Genomic DNA, 17,734 nt, shown 5'->3' on the forward strand with positions numbered 1-17,734 from the left:
CACAATGCAATGCATGTGTCTTGATGGGGCTTTGTTAAACTGAATTTTAAAATTGTATTTTATATATACTTAGGGAAGTACAGAGGTACCCCAGAACGGGTTGTTTTATAAAGACAACAATAATTTCTGAATTATTTTCATTTCAGCTTTTTATATACTGTGTATTCACAAAATGAGAGACCCTTCCCCACTCACCCCACCCTCACAACTCCCCAGAAGAACAACAGCCATGAGCAGACAGTGCTTGCCTCCTGACCTGTGTTTCTCCTAAAGCTAGTTCATTTAAGGGCAGCAGTCAGGGGCTTGCTACTCTTTGTAGCCCTGTTTCTTTTCTTATGATGAGAAGAAACAAGCCCAGACTAGCAGAGGGAAAGGGACTGTCCTCTGGGGAGCTGAGGAGTGAGGGTGGTCCTCACCTCGATCCAGCGATCAAATTCCCCAAGTAAATCCATGTAAAGCATGAGAACTGTGGCCAGCACTTGTTAAGCAAGGAATGTTAAAAATCATTGTCATTACTGCTACTATTATTGCTACAGGCTTGTTCCAAGACTCTGGGTTTTGGCTCAGCTTGTCTAAATGGTCTTCCATCTTATGGAATCAAGGGGTACATTTTGGAACCACTAGTTCCATAACCAAAGAAGGAGCAATCCAGCAACGTAGGCATTGATTCCACAAGCCGTCTCAGAGCCTCTATGTAGTCCTTACTTTCCCTAAATTGCCAAGACTAGCTGGCTCAAGTTAGGCCTTTCTAATTTACCTAGACTGTTGCTGTCTCCTGTGCACGGCTGCAGGGATGAGCACCTTATTGTATGTTCCTCCGCTGGGCTGACTGAAATGGTTTGCAGCCAGACTGCTATGCCACACAGTCTGGCATTTAGTCCTCAGAAATCTGATTTAGAGGATGTATACATTGCATCACAATCTAGATTTCAGAGGAAAGCTTTGGATAGAATAACCCAGACCCAAGTCTGGGTAATTTAAAGCCTGGGTGAAATGGGGCAGAAAGAGCCCAGAATATACAGGTCTGAATCTTGGCTGGGGAGATGTGGAAGACTGGAGGCGCCAGACGGCTGGCCTCCCTCCAAGTGTTTACCATGCTGGTGCCATGGGGCTGGGGCTGGGCAGCCCATGTGCTCATTCTCTCCCTTCTCTCCTCCTCCTCCTCCCCCTCCATCTCTCCCCCTCCTCCTCATGTTTCCTATAGGCTAGAGAAAGTCAGGAACTACTGACCCACAGGGAAGGCAAGCGGAGATATGAGACAGAGGAATCAAATGCTGCCCTGGTGGAGGGTGCTGTGGGTTCACAGTGGATGATTCCCTCTGCCTATGCGATAAAAGGGCTGGCTCTGTACTTTGAACCCCAGCCTCACCCACCTCTGTCTGGGTGTGGCCCTTACTCTCTGGAAGCCTTACTCAGAGGAGAGGACAGGAGAGTGTGAGGCTTGAATCTCCAGGAATAGTCTGTGGGCAGCCATTGACTCCGAGTCAATGAGAACAAGGTGTGCTGTTTCCTCTGTTCTGTTTCTTCCCTGCCCCACTCCCCACCCCTTTATCCTATGATGCCCAGGCTGCCTGCACTGCTCTGATACCACAGGCCTTGCCAGGGGCCTCCTGAGAGGTTTCTGAGGCTTGCAGCCGGTGGTCCCATTAGTCTGCACATCTTTGAGTCCCCCTCCCAGAGGAGAAAGCATATGCTGCTGGGACCGACTGCAGCTCCTCATGGATGCACCTGCCACCAGGAAATTGTTGTTCAGTCTGGGATTGCTTTCTCTTCCTGAAGCACAATCTCACATGCAGTCCTGAGCCCAGTCCAGCCTCTGGGACAGAAGATTTCGTGCTTTATAAACCAACAGCACTGCAGGTGCTGCACAAGGGAAGTGTCTCCCTTATGTCTTTCCCTCCCTGGATGCCTATCAAACTAGGAGTTACCTTAATAGGGTAAAAGGAGGGTGTGGCTGTTTCACTTCCTGTTGTCAGCAGCCAAGTGTGCCTGGGGACAGAGAGTGGGCAGGCACCGGTTGTGTGTAGGGAGGCAGGTATTATACTGCCCTGGAACACACAAAGCGGGTGGAGGGGTCCTCTAGCTTCCCTGAGACCTCCCTGGGCAGACTGCTGCAAGGCACCCAGACGTCAGTCATCTTCCCACAACCTAATCATTCACAGCTGCTCCAGGGCCACACTTAGGATCTCTTTCCAGTGGTCCGCTTAGTCTGCCCCAGGGGCACGGCAAAGGAGGGCCTTTCATCCAGGGATCTCACACAGAGACTTCACATTTGGATTTTTAAAAATTTATCTCTGAAGATATGCTAATAAGACTGAAAGATGGAAATGATCATCAGCTTTAAACTTATGCCTGATTTTGGTACCAGGCCCATGAATTTTTAAAATTAATCCTGCTATTATCCTGTGAATAGGATGGTTATATTACCCTGCACGTTTTTTTTTTTTTAAAAAAAAAAAAAAAAAAAACTTACACGTGTTAAAGTCTTAATTTATTAAATGTAAACGTCTAAAATATAGGATATCACAATTTTTGAAACCCTATTTGGGCATTTCTTCATTTTAATATACCTGGAGCCTCAGAGAATGAACGTGTCCCTGGTCTTTGTCCTCCAAGCGGCCCATTGGCCACTCCCCTCTTGATGGACTGTGGAGAGAAGCTGTTCCCTTTCCACATTGTCATTTCAACTTCAGAAAAATCTCAGGTGCAATTGCCTGTTTCATTACAGCAGCCAGCCTATAATGAAAGAGGCCTTCGAAGCTTAGGCATGCCCAGTTTGGCCCCTTTCTTCATTTTACACAGTTTTCTCCTCCCACAGGAAGGCTTCTCTCTGCTGGGCCCAAAGCTACAGGCTCTCCACCATAGGGGAAATGACTGACTAATATTCTTGAGTTCTTTACCCTTAGGCAATGGGGCTCAACTGTGACTGCACATTGGAATCAAGTGGAGAGTTCCAAAAATCCAATGCCTGGGTTCTACCCCCAGAGAACCTGATTTACTTGACCCTGGGGGTGTGGCCTGGGCATTGGAATTTTTTAAAGCAGCCCACATGATTTTAATACGCTGCAAAGTTTCAGTACCCTAAGACCCTGGTTCTCAAACATTAGAATTCATCAGAATAATGTCCTTGTGGGGAGGGGCTTGTTAAAGCATAGATTACTGGACAGTTTCTGATTCAGAGTTTCTGGATGGTACCTGGTAATCTGCATTTCTAATGGGTTCCCAGGTGATGCGATGCTGCTGTTCTGGGGATCATGTATTTAGAACAGCTGTGCTAAAAGAAAGACCGCTTGAGAGGTAGGCTGGGAGGAGAAATGGGAGTGAATGCATGAATATGTAGTTATTTCTTATTCTCAGCCTCTGCAGTTGGCTTCAGAGGCAGGGACACCCCTCAATTACAGCGGTTACAGAGTATATTGGTCACCAAAGCTGCCACTGTGCAGAGACCCAAGCTGGGACAGAGCTGAGCCCCAGCAGCTGGACCCTGGTTGATGGGGTAAGGCATGGTCTGAAACAGTCTGGGGCTACAGGTCAGCTCTGTCCAGTGAGAATCTAATACAGGTCACAAGAGTGAGTCACTTATGTAACTTCATATAACCACACTGAAAAAACTAGAAACAGGTGAGAGTAGTTTTAATAATCTATATTATTTAACTTAACCCTCCAAAATCTTATTTTAACAGTCATCAACATAAACAATGATTAATGAGATATTTGGCATTCCTTTTTCATGCTAAGTCTTTGGAATCATACGTGTGTTTTACACTTACAGCACATCTCAGTTCACACCAGTCACATTTCAATGGCCACACGTGGACAGTGACAGCCTGGATAGACCTAAGTACTGGGGCCGTCTGCCCCTGAAGTAGGACTGATCACAAAGGTCCTCACTTCTCCCAGCAGCACATGGCTCCTCCTTCCACGCCTCTCAGGGCTCCTGGAATCTGTTCTCAGCATCTGAGACTCCCTCTTGCATTCTTTACCATCGGTGCTCTGGACAGCACAAAAGGTTAACTGGGTTTAATCGGGTCTGCAGGGCTTGTTCCCTCATGTCTGTGCATCTGAGGTCAGAATCTGAGAGGTTTTCATAGCCACTCCCACTATCTTTCCTGACTTCACCATCTATAGAGATGAGTTGAGCGCCAGGTTTTTGTTGGAGAGAAGTGGGTGTCTGAAATGGATTGAGGAAAAGAATGAGGGGAAAGCTGTAGTTGGGCCGAACAGTAGAACAAGGATGGAGTTTCTTTTGAATGCTGCAAGCAAAAGTGATGCTGATACTTCTGGTGCCTACCCCTGCCAAAGGAGTCCAGAGCACTGTGAGGTTTGTGACAGGACCAGGGCAACAGTCATTGTGCTCTTGCAGCAGCATGCTGACCTGTCTCCAGTTAAACTCATTAAACATGCAAGTATTGAATGCCTACTGCATTCTCAAGTATACTGATAAGGCAGTGAGTTACAATTATTGGAACTACACGTTTTGGAATCAGTCAAGCCTGAGTTCAAATCCCCACTTTTGTAATATGATCTTAAGCAAGTTATTTAATCTCTAAGCTGTGGTTTCTTCATTTGCAAAGTGTGGGTAATACCTACATAGTAAACTCCTGTGAAGATAAAGTGAAGTGATATATGCCCTTTCTTAGCACAGTACCTGATGCACTCAGTGAAGGCATTCAATGAGTGGTAGTAGGCTGGGACTAGGTAGGTGAGCAAAGTGCCTAGGGTGCAAAATTTAGGGAGGCACCCACTCTCATGGTTGTGCAGGTGGCACTGTGTGGTGCTGTGAGCACCATCATCATTGTTGCAGTTGTGTAATTACACTGCAGTAAGTGTCACAGGCATTCCTGAGCTACATAAGGCGTTTCCTTTTCTCTCAAGGAGCATAGGGTCCCTGAGGGGAGAGAAGGCATGTAGACAAGCAAACCAAGACTGGCAGATGTGGTGATTGCCTTGAGAGAGGGAGGAGACATCGCTCCCACAAAGGGATTCAGAGACTACATCCTCGAAGAGTGGACAGGATATCCATAGGCATAGATTGGAAGGAATGACAATTTATAGAGGGAATGACTTAAAGCTGTGGAGGCAAAACACTGCTCAGGGAACATGGAATGGTTGCTATACTGGTGCACAGAGGCAGCTAAAAGGGAATGCTAACAGTCTGGTTGCAATCCAGTTGTATAGGGCTTTAAATACCAGGCTAAGGAGTTTAGACTGTATTTGGTTAAAAAAAAAAAATGCTGGGGAGAGTCATAGATAGCATCCTGGGAAAGAGGGACCAGATAATGAGGAATACCTTTTCCCTTTGAGACACAAAGGGTTTTGAGAATCAGAATTTATTACCATTGCCCTATCAAACACAAGGCTTCATGCCTTGAGGCACATGAAACTTGTAAATTGTGTCATCCATTACCACCCCTTCATGATCCTACTCCCCTAGAGTAACCCCTATTACTGTTGTCGTATATATCCTTTCAGACTTCCCTCTATACATAGACAATATATAGATTCAAAATTTTTAACCAAAATTGGATCATGCTATATTTACTGTTCTGTCATTTACTTTTTTTAAGTGTCATAAAATATATATAACAACACTTAGCATTTTAACCATCTTTAAGAGCATAGGTCAGTGGCATTAAGTACATTTCCAGTGTTGTGCAACCATCACAACCATCCATCTCCACAACTTTTTCATCTTCCCAAACTGAAACCCTGTACCCATGACAACGCCAATTCCACATTCTCCTCTCCCTCTAGACCATGACAGTCACCATTCACTTTCTGTTTCTATGGATTTCACTTCTTTAAATACCTCATATATGGAATCACACAGTATTTGTTTGTAACTGGCTTATTTTACTTAGCAGAACGTCTTCAAGGTTCATCCACGCTGTAGGATGTGTCAGAATTTCCTTTCTTTTCATGGTTGAATAATATTCCATTATGTGCATATATCACATTTTGTTTATCTATGTATCCATCATCAGAGTTGCTTCTGCCTTTTGGCAATTGTCTGCTGTTTACTTTTAAGTAATATATTGTGGACATCTTTCCATGTGAGTTCCTGTAGATCACCTCATTCTTCTTAATGGCTGACTAATAGTTTGTTGTATGACAGTGACTAGTGTAGAATCACAACACCAGCTAGTGGGACAGCAGGGATTTGAACTCAGTTTTTTTCTGGCTCCAAAAGCTGAGTGTTTTTCACCATTCCAGGAGACATGAGGGATGTGTACATTTTGAACTATCACATGGCTGGCATGGTGTTATGCATGTATAAAATAATGTGCTACAATTTGATTAGGTTTTGAGAGGCTTCTGATAAATGAAGTGATGAGTGTGTGTGAGGCCAGGTCTAGCTCTGATTTTGGAGTCCCTACTCTGTGTACTCCCACAACACAGTCATCACCAGCTTTTAGCTACTGCTGACCTGGCCGCTTCTCAGGGTAGCTCTGGAAGAGTATTGAATAATAACATCTTTAGGAAAGAAAGGACCACGAGTTCATCTGGCTCAACCCTTTGTTTTAGGGAAGGAGGAAACTGGAGCCTGAGAGTGAGCCCCAAGGCTACCTGTGAGTTTCCCTCTGCCTCCATTGAGAGGGTGTGGCTGCTAAGTGCTATCAGAAGATGCCCCACACTGTTTTCATTCCAATTTTACTGACTCATAGTTACTCTGTTTATGCCAGAAACTCATTTCCCCAAGTGCATTGTTTTTATTGTTTATTTCTCTTGTATACATGTATCCTTCCAGCAGCCTGCCTGGGTTTATTAAAAAATATTTATGTTTTCTGATCACTTCTACTTCCTTCTCTTCCTCCCAGGAATGGAAAAATCAGTCTGAGTGTCATTAAGAGCATATTACCTGAAGAAGATTGCTGATGACAGTGGATTTGTCACCCAACTCAGTGTCTTTTTCTGAGCAATTGGAATTTCTTCCATGGGGAATGAAACCTAGTGTTGTTTCCCTGCCTGAATCCAGGCCTTTCACTGACCTACCAAGTTTTCATTCCATTGTCTCACTGTCACTGGCTGATCTGATCTCTATGTTGATTAATTAGTTTCAAGGCCCTTCATATTGACCTAATAAAATCGGCTTGTTTAATTTGTGTCAGGAATTTTCTGAGAATGTTTCATTTAGACTCGGATAAGGTACTCTTTTTTTTTAATGTCCTGCTGGAGACATCCCTTAGGAGGGAGAGCTTGTCCTTCCTGCCATCTCTTGAATTACGCAGAGCAAAGGCCGAAAGGATGGCAGGATTTCCTGCTGCCAGGGTCAAATGCTTCCACAACAAGCAGATCTGCCTTTCATGGGCAGTTTTTTATGTCGTCTCACCAGAAACACATGAGAATGCCATCTTTCCACCTCTAGAGGTTATCTGAGCTGCTGGTAAGCATCAAAACATAGCCATCCAGGGCCAGGACAGAGCCACGGCCACTTCACTAGCTCCAGTCTCATGCCACTTGATTTATAAATGCCTTTGTTTTAATTGGCTGTCATCCCCTCAGGAGAGGTTGGAGTAAAAGTCTCAAAGTTGAGTGTTTGCTCTTCTGTCACAAAGAGAAATGGATGGGACGAACAATACAAATGGCCTAAAGGCGAGCAGGGGACTCTGCAGAGCCGAGCCCATCCAGGCCTGATTCAGGCACTCAGTAAGCCTGAATGGGGCACAGTTACCCACTGGCTGGGCTGAGAATTCTCATAGCTACTTACCCAGTCAGCAACTGCCAGGATGCAGGGAGCTTGTTTAGTTAATACTATGAGACCACTGGATCCAACTAATCTCTATTTGCACGTCTCCCCTAAGATAACTTTCATAAAAATGTGTAAACATGCTCTGAGAGTCTTCTGAAAGTTCCCTCAAAGCCCCCTGACCGCCTGCCCCCTAGCTGGGGCTGTGGAGGCAGTGGCTGAGGCACCCCCCTCCGTGGGAGGCTCCTCATACATCTCTGTCAGGAAAGGCAAGAACTGCAGCCAGAAATGAGCTCCCCCCACAAAGCAGCCTCCCTGCGTGCTGCTGTGCAAGCTGCAGCATTTGGCTGATTCATTTGTCTTCATTAATGTTGCTTATAGTGGAGGTCTTTGTCACATATATGATTATGTGAGATTCGATTCTCTCGAATGTGTAAACACAGAGCTCTAGTGTGAGGCTCCAAGCAGGCAGCAGCCTGAAGCAGCTTTTCTGCTTTTGTGGGGATGGCTTATGTGATCAACCCCTAGGGATGGGGCCACACTGTCAGGGACTGGTTCTTGCAGTGATAAGGGAAGAGCTGCCTGGCTCTTACACCCCAGGCTTCAGGGCTTGCCTCTCCCTCCAGTCCCCTCAAAGAGTATATCCTCCCCCATGCCTCCCTCCCATCCATGCCACATGCCCCAGGCTCCCTGAACATTGCCACCTTAATGTCTTCTCACTTCATTTCTTCCTGTCTTCCCCTCCAGGGTCCCACCTTCATCTCAGGTCGTCATCGTCCCATGGCTGGATTCCTGCAACAGCTTCTTAATCATATTCCCTCCCTCCAGTCTTGTTTCCTCCTAACCTGTTCAACACCCTGCTGATATCTTCATCTCTATCATGCATAGCAGTTTGGGTCACTCCCCTTCTCTAGGAAAAGGTCAAACTGTTTAATAGAATAGTCTAGGAGGCTCTTCAGGACTAGGCCCCCAGAACCATATCAAGCATCAGACCACCAATGTGCTCATTCTCCTGCCTCTCTCTTCCTCCCTGTTTGGGGGTTATACTTTGTCACAGGGTTCCAAAACAATTCTGATTTGTGCCTAATATCTTAGGGCTTTTAGATAAAGCAATTTTTAAGATTTTGAATTTACCCACGCCATGATTTCTCAGATTAAAATGAGAACTTGGGAAGCTGGACCAAGTGAAATGTCCGTGTCACTGCTTTACTAGGCATCATTCTGCAGGTTTCTTTTTGAGCTGTCATACTCGGACCACTTTAGTGAAGGAAAAGAAGTCATTACCAGAGGAAAAAAAGAAGGGGCACTTATTAAAGGATGTGCATGTGTGGATGGATCCCAGAGAAGTCTGGCTTCAGGAAGGGCGAAACCAAGACAATACTAGGGCCCGGCTGCACCCCGCCCTCTTGGCCACTTTGCCTCTTTCTGTCCTCCTTGCTTTCTCGTGACCAGCATCCTCTGTTTACTCATCTTGTATACAATCCAGAATAACAGCCACATGCCAGGGTCTACGTGAACTTCTAAATTAGCACCCACCACCCACTATAGCTTCTTATTGTCTAAGAATGTAATGGTGCTGAGTCATCTCTCTGTGGATTGGTTGTCCTTGGCTCAGAACTCCTTCCCACTCTCTTCCCCCATAGCTTGGACCCAAGCTGGGGGCTACAAGGGTCCCCTGCCTTCTTATTAGGCTGGGAGTGGGACAGCTTCTCAGTGGGAGACTACAGTGGTTTGCCAGGGCTGATGTAATGAAGTACCACACACTGGGTGGCTTGAACAGCAGAAATGTATTGTCACAGTGCTGGAGATTAGAAGTCCAAAATCAAGGTGTCAGCAGGAATGTAGTCCTTCTGTTTTGTAAGATTTGTAGGGAAAGATCATTTATCCAAAGATTGGTCTAAGCCCTGAAAGCAAATGTGAATGTGGTCAATAATAATTACACTGGGCAGATCATACTGTACACCACTGTCGTGCGTTGTCAAAACGTGTTCACATACATTGTTTTATTTGATCCTAACAATAACTGTGTGAAGTAGGAAAAGTAGATTTTTACTGTATTCCCTCTCTATGCCTCCATTTCTTCATCTGTGAAAAGAGGATAGTAACGATATCTACGCAGAGGATTGTTGCATGAGTCAAACGCATTAATACTGTAAAGCACTGGCACCCAAAGCCACCACAGCTGGGGCTGGCCCTCACAGCTCAGGGGTGGGAAGATCAAATGCGAAGCCAGAAGGGAGGTACTTCTCCATTCCTGTCCCCTAGTCCTGTCTTAATATCCTAAAGTTACTTGGCTAAAGGCTCATTTAATGGTATTTCTTTAAACTGTGTTTTCACTTATTTTATTTCCTGTCAAAGCTACAGTCATACCTTGTCTTATTGTCCTTTACTTTATTGCCCTTCACAGATACTGCTCGCTTTCTCTCTCTTCTTTCTTTCCCTTTCTTCCTTCCTTCCTTCCTTTCTTTCTTTTTCTTTCTTTCTTTCTTTTTCTCTTCTTTCTCTTTTCTTTCTTTCCTTTTTTCTTTCTCTTCTCTCTTTCTCTCTCTCTCTCTTTCTAACGATTGAAGATTTGTGGCAACCCTGCATTGAGCAAGTCTGTTTGTGCCGTTTTTCCAACAGCATGTGCTTACTTGGTGTCTCTGTGTTACATTTTGGTAATTCTTGCAGTATTTTGAACTTTTTCATTATTATTATATACATTTCAGTGATCAGTAATCTTTGATGCTACTATTGTCATTGTTTTGTGGCACTGTGAATTGCATCCATATAAGATGGTGAATTAGTTGAGAAATGTGCATCTTCTGACTGCTCTACCCATCAGCCATTCCCCCAACCCTCTCCTTTTCCTCAGGCCTCCCTATTCCCTGAGACACAACAATATTGAAATTAGGACAGTGAATAACCCTACAGTGGCCTCTAAATGTGCAAGTGAAAGGAAGAGTTGCATGTTCTCACTTTAAATCAAAAGCTAGAAATAATTAAGCTTATGAGGAAGATATGTCGAAAGCCCAGAAAGACCAAAAGCTAGGCCTCTTGTACCAACCAGCTAGCCAAGTTGTAAATATAAAGGAAAAGCTCTTGAAGGAAATTAAACATTGAATACATGAATGGTAAGAAAGCAAAACACCCTTATTGCTGGTTTGGAAAAAGTTTTAGTTGTCTAGATAGAAGATTAAACCAGCCACAACATTCTCTTAACCCAAAGCTGAATCCAGAACAAGACCCTAACTCTCTTCAATTCTATGAAGACTGAGAGAGAGGAAGAAGCTGTGGAAAAGTTGGAAACTAACAAAGGCTGGCTTACAAGGTTTAAGGAAAGAAGCCATCTTCATAACATGAAAGTGCAAGGTGAAGCAGCAAGTGCTGATGGAGAAGCTGCAGCAAGTTCTCCAGAAGATCTAGCTAAGATCATTGATGAAGGTGGCTACACCAAACAAGAGATTTTCAATGTAGATGAAACAGCCATCTATTGAAACAAGATGGCATCTAGGATATTCATAGCTAAAGGAAGTAACTGCAGATGTGGAGCCTGAAGATGGGACTGAATTACTACAAACTTGAAAAGGTAAGAGTGGCTTCTTTTTTTTTTAGATGGAGTCTCACTCTGTCACCCAGACTGGAATGCAGTGGCACAATCTCTGCTCACTAACTTCTGCCTCCTGGGTTCAAGCAATTCCCCTGCCTCAGCCTCCTGAGTAGCCAGGACTGCAGGTGTGCACCACCACCCTGACTCATTTTTGTATTTTTCGTAGAAACAGGGTTTTACCATGTTGGCCAGGCTGGTCTCTAACTCCTGACCTCAGGTGATCTGCCCACCTTGGCCTCCTAAAGTGCTGGGATTACAGGTGTGAGCTATCACGCCTAGCCAAGAGTGGCTTCTTAAGGATGAGCAACGAAAGTGGTTTCTTGAGATGGAACCTACTCCTGGTGAAGATGCTGTGATCATTGTTGAAATGACAACAAAGTATTTAGAATATTACATAAACCTGTTTGATAAAGCAGTGACGAGGTTTGAGAGGATTTACTCCAATTTTGAAAGAAGTTCTATTGTGAGTAAATGCTATCAAACAGCATCACATACTACAGAGAAATCTTTCCTGAAAGGAAGAGTCAATTGATGTGGCAAACTTCATCATTGTCTTATTTTAAGAAATTTCCACAGCCATCCCATCCTTTAGTAACCACCACCCTGATGAGTCGGCAGCCATCAACATAGAGGCAAGACTTTCCATCAGCAAAACGATTATGGTTCACTGAAGGCTCAGACGATTGTTAACATGTTTTAGCAATAAGGTATTTTTAAATTTAAGGTATGTACATTTTTTAGACATAATGCTATTACACTGAATAGACTACATTATAGTATAAAGATAACTTTTGTATGCACTGGGAAACCAAAAAATTTGCTTTTTTGCAATATTTGCTTTACTGTGGTTATCTGGAACCAAACCCACAATGTCTCTGAGGTATGCCTGTATTTGTTTTTCACCAAAATTAGGAAAGTATAAAGAATATATATTTTAGAATAAAATAATATGCAACTCTTCAGTTATGCCTGTATCAGAAGGGCATGCAATGCAGTCCTTTAGCAGAGAGAGGGAAAAACATACACCCACATGTGAGTGTATGCACACACAGCTTCTTCTTAGAAGACACAAGGGATCTGGAAGATGGTACAAAATGTTTCTTTAGTTGTCCAACAAGGCTCCTTTCAGTCCATATGTCAAGCCCTTTGCTCTCATTTTCCTTCTACGTATCCTGTCCTGCCACCTCTTGGAGATTATTTTCTTTTCCCTCCCTGCAACCTCTTAGCTCCATTCTAGAGTGTCTTGTTCTTCAGAGGCTGCCGCTGAGAAAATGAATCATGTGAAAGTGATTTATTAGGAAGCGTTTCTAGGAAAATTTGGTGGTGGAGTGGGATCGGGAGGGGAAGTATAGAGAGGTATCAAGCAAAGTCCCACAGAGGCACTCTTGGAGACAGAGAAGATCACACATCAGAGTCATCATCATTGGGAAGGGGTGAACAAAGAACTGAAGTCATTTACACCCCTGCAACCAACAGTCATTTGTTGTTTAGGCATGACTCCTGTCTTCCTCCCCCAGATAGAAATTCCCAGATACTTCAGCTCTCTGTGCAGGCCTGAAGGTGATCCTTTAACAGGAGAACAGGGGCTGCCTGTTGGGAGGGAAAGCACAGCCAAAGCTGGTATGAGAGGGGAAGGGGATCTGCTCCACTGGGTGTGTGATGAATCCCGAAGATTCTAGTTCTTGATGTCACCCGGTAAGGGATGGCATTAAGTCTCTCCCGTGCAAGGTTGAGGGAGTGTTTAGATTCTTAGACTGGAGAATCTACAAAACAAACATGCCTTTCTACTACTCATGTGTGTGTGCTGTTTCTCCTGGCAAATCTTTGATGTGTTTTGGCCTGAACAGGGTCTGTTTTTTAATTTGTCTTAGAAAACTCAGAGGAGGGAAATGACAAAAGTGAAGAGGAGAGAAAGCCCCACCAGTCCACACACATAAGCATATTTTAGTTCCACCTTCTCAATTATTACATAAAATCAAGGATCGATGAGCCTAATTTTCATACCAATTAGAAACGTGTCTCTGGTCCATGAGCTGATAGTCTCTGCCCTGCTTGGAATGGTTCCTGATTCAGCTTCCAGTGCCTACCCCTCACCGTGTCCTAAGATTCTCCCCCCACATCTTGGTTTTTCTTTCACCCTCTCATTGTTTCCTCTCTGTCCACAATTGGTCTTAATTTCCTTATTTCCTTGTTTTTTTCTTCTTTGAAAGACATGGGTTGAATAATCAGGAAGAGATGCTGAGAGAGGAGACTCAAACACCAGGTCTGGATCATTTTGGAAACCAGGGTTTTATGTGAGGCAACAAGAGACATGGTGAGGTAACATTCAATGGCAGGAATTTAAAAATATGCAAATGAATGGAAGCAGGGGTCCCCAAGCCCAAGGCCATGGGACCAGTTCTGTGACCTGTCCGGAACTGGGCTGCCCAGCAGGAGGTGAGTGGCAGATGAGGGAGCATTCCTGCCTGAGCTTTGCTTCCTGTCAGATCAGTGGTGGCATTAGACCCTTATAGGAGCACGAACCCTGTTGTGAGCTGTGCATGTGAGGAGGCTGTGCATGTGAGGAAGCTGGCTTGCGTTCTTCTTATGAGAATCTAATGCCTGATGATCTGAGGTGAAACAGTTTCATCCCCAAACCATTCACCACTCCCCACTGCCCCCACTCCCTGACTGTGGAAAATGTCTTCCAGTCCCTGGTGCCAAATGGTTGGGGCCCACTGAATGAAAGGGAATGGGGAGGTACAGAAAGAGCCTGCTGTTCAGGCCCAGCATGTCAGGGTGATTTCTGAAGAAAAGACATATTATCCCTAAAGAGGAAGATGGGGTTTTGGCCTCCAGAAGACAGGGTGGTGGAGGGGGAAGTGCATGGCAGAGAGGAGGCTGCTGGCAGCCAGCACCTGTGGCAGGGAATTGGGCCACTCACCTTTGGTGCCCCTTGGCAGAAAGGCAAGGTACTTCCTAATGGAGACTGATGAAGCCGGAACTCAGAGAGATAATGAACTGAAACAGGATTCCTCTCGGAACTGAAAGTCAGGGCTGGCGATAATGAATGCAGTTGTCTCTGCTGAGCCCAGAAGCTCCACTATGCATGGGACTTTGCGAAATGAGGCCTTCCTTGTAGAACAACAGATTGTAAGGAGAGGAATCTATGTTTAAATTGCTGTTACACTGAGCTAAGAAAAGTCAAGCAATAGCCTTCCAACTCAACAGATTAATCCTGCAAGCTAGGTGCTTGGAAAACTCTTAAGAGGCTTGAAGGCTTCTCAAATCTGGCAACCTCTGAAATGGAACAGGTGCAAAATTCCTTCTGTCATGAAGGAGATTAAGCATCTCAAGAGCAACTGACAACTCCAAGGTTGTTTTTCTGAATGGAGGGACATCCTTAAATTGGAAGCTTGTAAGATTATGGGGCAAACAAAAGGAGACAGAATTTCAGCCTTAAGCACTTCGGTGAGAATCTAGAGAGATGTTTTCTGGTCTGGGGTGGTATCAACAAAATATCCCAGACTTTGAGGCACATTAAAAAAGGGACTGAAGGAATGTTGATCTTTTTTTTTTTTGAGACGGTGTCTTGTTATGTTGCCCAGAATGGAGCACAGTGGCAGGATCTCGGCTCACTGTAGCCTCCCCCTCCCAGGTTCAAGCAATTCTTCCACCTCAGTCTCCTGAGTAGCTGGGATTACAGTTATTCACCACCATGCCCAGCTAATTTTTGTATTTTTAGTAGAGACGGGGTTTCGCCATGTTGGCCAGACTGGTCTTGAACTCCTGACCTTAGGTGATCCACCCACCTTGGCCTCCCAAAGTGCTGGGATTACACGTGTGAGCCACTGCACCCAGCCAGGAATGTTTATCTTTTGACAAGGTCAGATAACAAATCTATGATCCTGGACTCCCAATATAACTCCCAACATCACTAACATTTCTACTCTGCAAAGCAGGAGAAGTGTGGTCTGCACTGGAGAGATTTGATTTACAGAAAGGATATTTTATTGATTTTTATAATTGATATTTTTCTGTATATCTTTTTTTTTTTTGATAGTCTCACTCTGTCGCCCAGGCTGGAGTGCCATGGCACAATCTTGGCTCACTGCAACCTTCCCCTCCCAGGTTCAAGTGATTCTCTTTCTCAGCCTCCCAAGTAGCTGGGACTATAGGCATGCGCCACCATGCCCAGCAAATTTTTGCCTTTTTTTTGTAGAGACAGAGTTTTGCCATGTTGGCCAGGCTGGTCACGAACTCCTGGCTTAGAGTGGCCTCCGAGGGTGCTGGGATTACAGGTGTGAACCACTGCTCCCAGCCTGTGTAGCATATGATATTTACATTGTCATTCACTAAATTTCTAACTCCTGCCTTGCATGAATGCCGATAATATGTACAGTTTGTGCTTTAGAAAATTTTGTGTACGTTGAACTTTTGTAAGTCAATCATAATTTTAATGACTAAAGGGTAGTAGTAACACCATACATTTATAAATTACTTCTAAAATTTACAAAACATTATAGTATATAGAATCTCAGTTTTCACAATGTCTTTGTGAGGAGATATTGTCATCTCTATTTACCAGACGAGGAAACTAAGACTCACAGGGATTGAGTGATGTGCTCAGCCAGCTGCTGCTTCCTGGCTTGTATTTAGAAATCAGTTCTCCTGACTGTAAATCTTATTTTTTTGTTTATTCTGTACTCATTAGTTAAATTAATTCTTTCATAGAGTAAATGGTCATTCTGCCAAGTTGATTTTTCTATTGTATGTGTGCGTATGTAATGTCAACAGAGATTTATTTTTATTTACCAAGTTGTTGTAAGGTGGCATATGCCTATAATTCACCCCATAATGGGTCAATATTTGATATCAACTAAGACTAAAATAAGGATTATCATCCTCATGTTGTGGGAAAAAAAAAATATATGAAGGAAAGAATCATGAGGTTAAGTGGATTTCCTAAATGCCTGGTGAAATGTTGGTATCAGCACTGGGTATTTTAGGCCTCCTGGTAGCCCATAAAGCATCCCTAGATTTTCATGTCTTGCTTTGGTAGGCTGGTTATCATAATGCCCATAAGAACTGCTCCTGTAGAGTTATAATGTTTGAGCTTACACAAGAGTCAGGGACAGATCCAGGTCCCTGACACAGTTTGGCAGACCAATTTTAAGAAAAAGAATACAAAACTCATGAGGAATCTGAAGGTTAAACTTCCTCAGCTTCACGGTAAATCCACTTCTGCCAAAACCTGGCAGGACTCTCCAGCAGCCCTCTTTCTAGCAGTCACCACACACCACATCCCAGAGTCACACTGTCCCAGTGGGCAGGAATGAATTGACTTTTGTTTCCCTTCATCAGTGGGGACACGCCCTGAAGAGGTGGGGTGAAGCCCCAATTGAGGGCAAAGATGTAGAGAGCAGCTAGCCATTTGAAATGCATTGAAGTCTCTAAGATCAGATCAATTTACTTTCCAGAGAACCAAAACAATTTAAAGATATGACTGAGGAACTGTTTTTAACAGTCTTTGAACAAGTTGCCAAGGAATCAATATCTACAGATCAGAGGTGAAATTGTTACCTCACATTTCAAAGGCAGATTCTGGAAATTACAGGCTGATAATCTTCACATTAGTTACCAGCAAATTTCTAGAATGGATTATCAAATAGTTTATTAAAATATGTGAAAAAGGGAAACATGATTATTACATTCTAATATGCATTCACCAGAAGTAAATGATCACAAGTTAACTTCATTTTTACTTTTTATTGAAATTTTGTATGTTTGTTTGCATTGCTATAAAGGAATACCTGAGGTTGGGTAATTTATTAAAAAAAAAAAGAGGTTTATTTTGGATCATGCTTCTGCAAACTGTACAAGAAGTGTGTTGCTGGCATATGCTTCTGGTGAGACCTCAGGAAAGTTCCAATCATGTCAGAAGGTGAAGAGGAGCCAGCATGTCACATGGTGAGAGAGGGAGCAAGGAGTAGGGGAAGGTGCCATACTCTTTTCTTGAGATGGAATCTCACTCTGTCACCCAGGCTGGAGTGTAGTGTCATGATGTCAACTCACTGCACCCTCCGCCTCTTGGGTTCAAGCAATTCTCCTGCCTCAGCCTTCTGAGTAGCTGGGACTACAGGCATGTGCCACCATGCCACCATGCCACCATGCCCAGCTAATTTTTGTATTTTTTAGTAGAGAGGGGGTTTCACCATGTTGGCTGGGCTGGTCTTGAACTCCTGACCTCAAGTGATCTAGCCACCTCGGCCTCCCAAAGTGCTGGGATTACAGGCATAAGCCACCGTGCCCAGCCACTTACTCTTTTTTTTTTTTGAGACAAAGTCTCGCTCTGTTGTCCAGGCTGGAGTGCAGTGGCATGATCTCGGCTCAGTGCAACCTCTGCCTCCCTGGTTCAAGCGATTCTTCTGCCTCAGCCTCCCAAGTACCTGGGACTACAGGCACGTGTCACCATGCCT

At 44.2% G+C, this 17,734-nt stretch overlaps 1 protein-coding gene across 1 annotated transcript in view; it reads left to right on the forward strand.

Annotated features, from left to right (window-relative positions):
- NUBPL (NUBP iron-sulfur cluster assembly factor, mitochondrial) overlaps window positions 1-7,096 on the forward strand; it is a 363,982-nt gene extending 356,886 nt beyond the window's left edge. Inside the window, exon 12 of the mRNA XM_073010899.1 lies at window positions 6,819-7,096. Within this exon, the coding sequence (XP_072867000.1) occupies window positions 6,819-6,848 (30 nt within the window). The 3' untranslated portion in view covers window positions 6,849-7,096. The remainder of the gene's footprint in view (window positions 1-6,818) is intronic.
- The last annotated feature ends 10,638 nt before the right edge of the window (window positions 7,097-17,734 follow it).

The sequence above is a fragment of the Chlorocebus sabaeus genome, chromosome 24, assembly GCF_047675955.1.
Source record: "Chlorocebus sabaeus isolate Y175 chromosome 24, mChlSab1.0.hap1, whole genome shotgun sequence".
Lineage (NCBI taxonomy): Eukaryota > Metazoa > Chordata > Mammalia > Primates > Cercopithecidae > Chlorocebus > Chlorocebus sabaeus.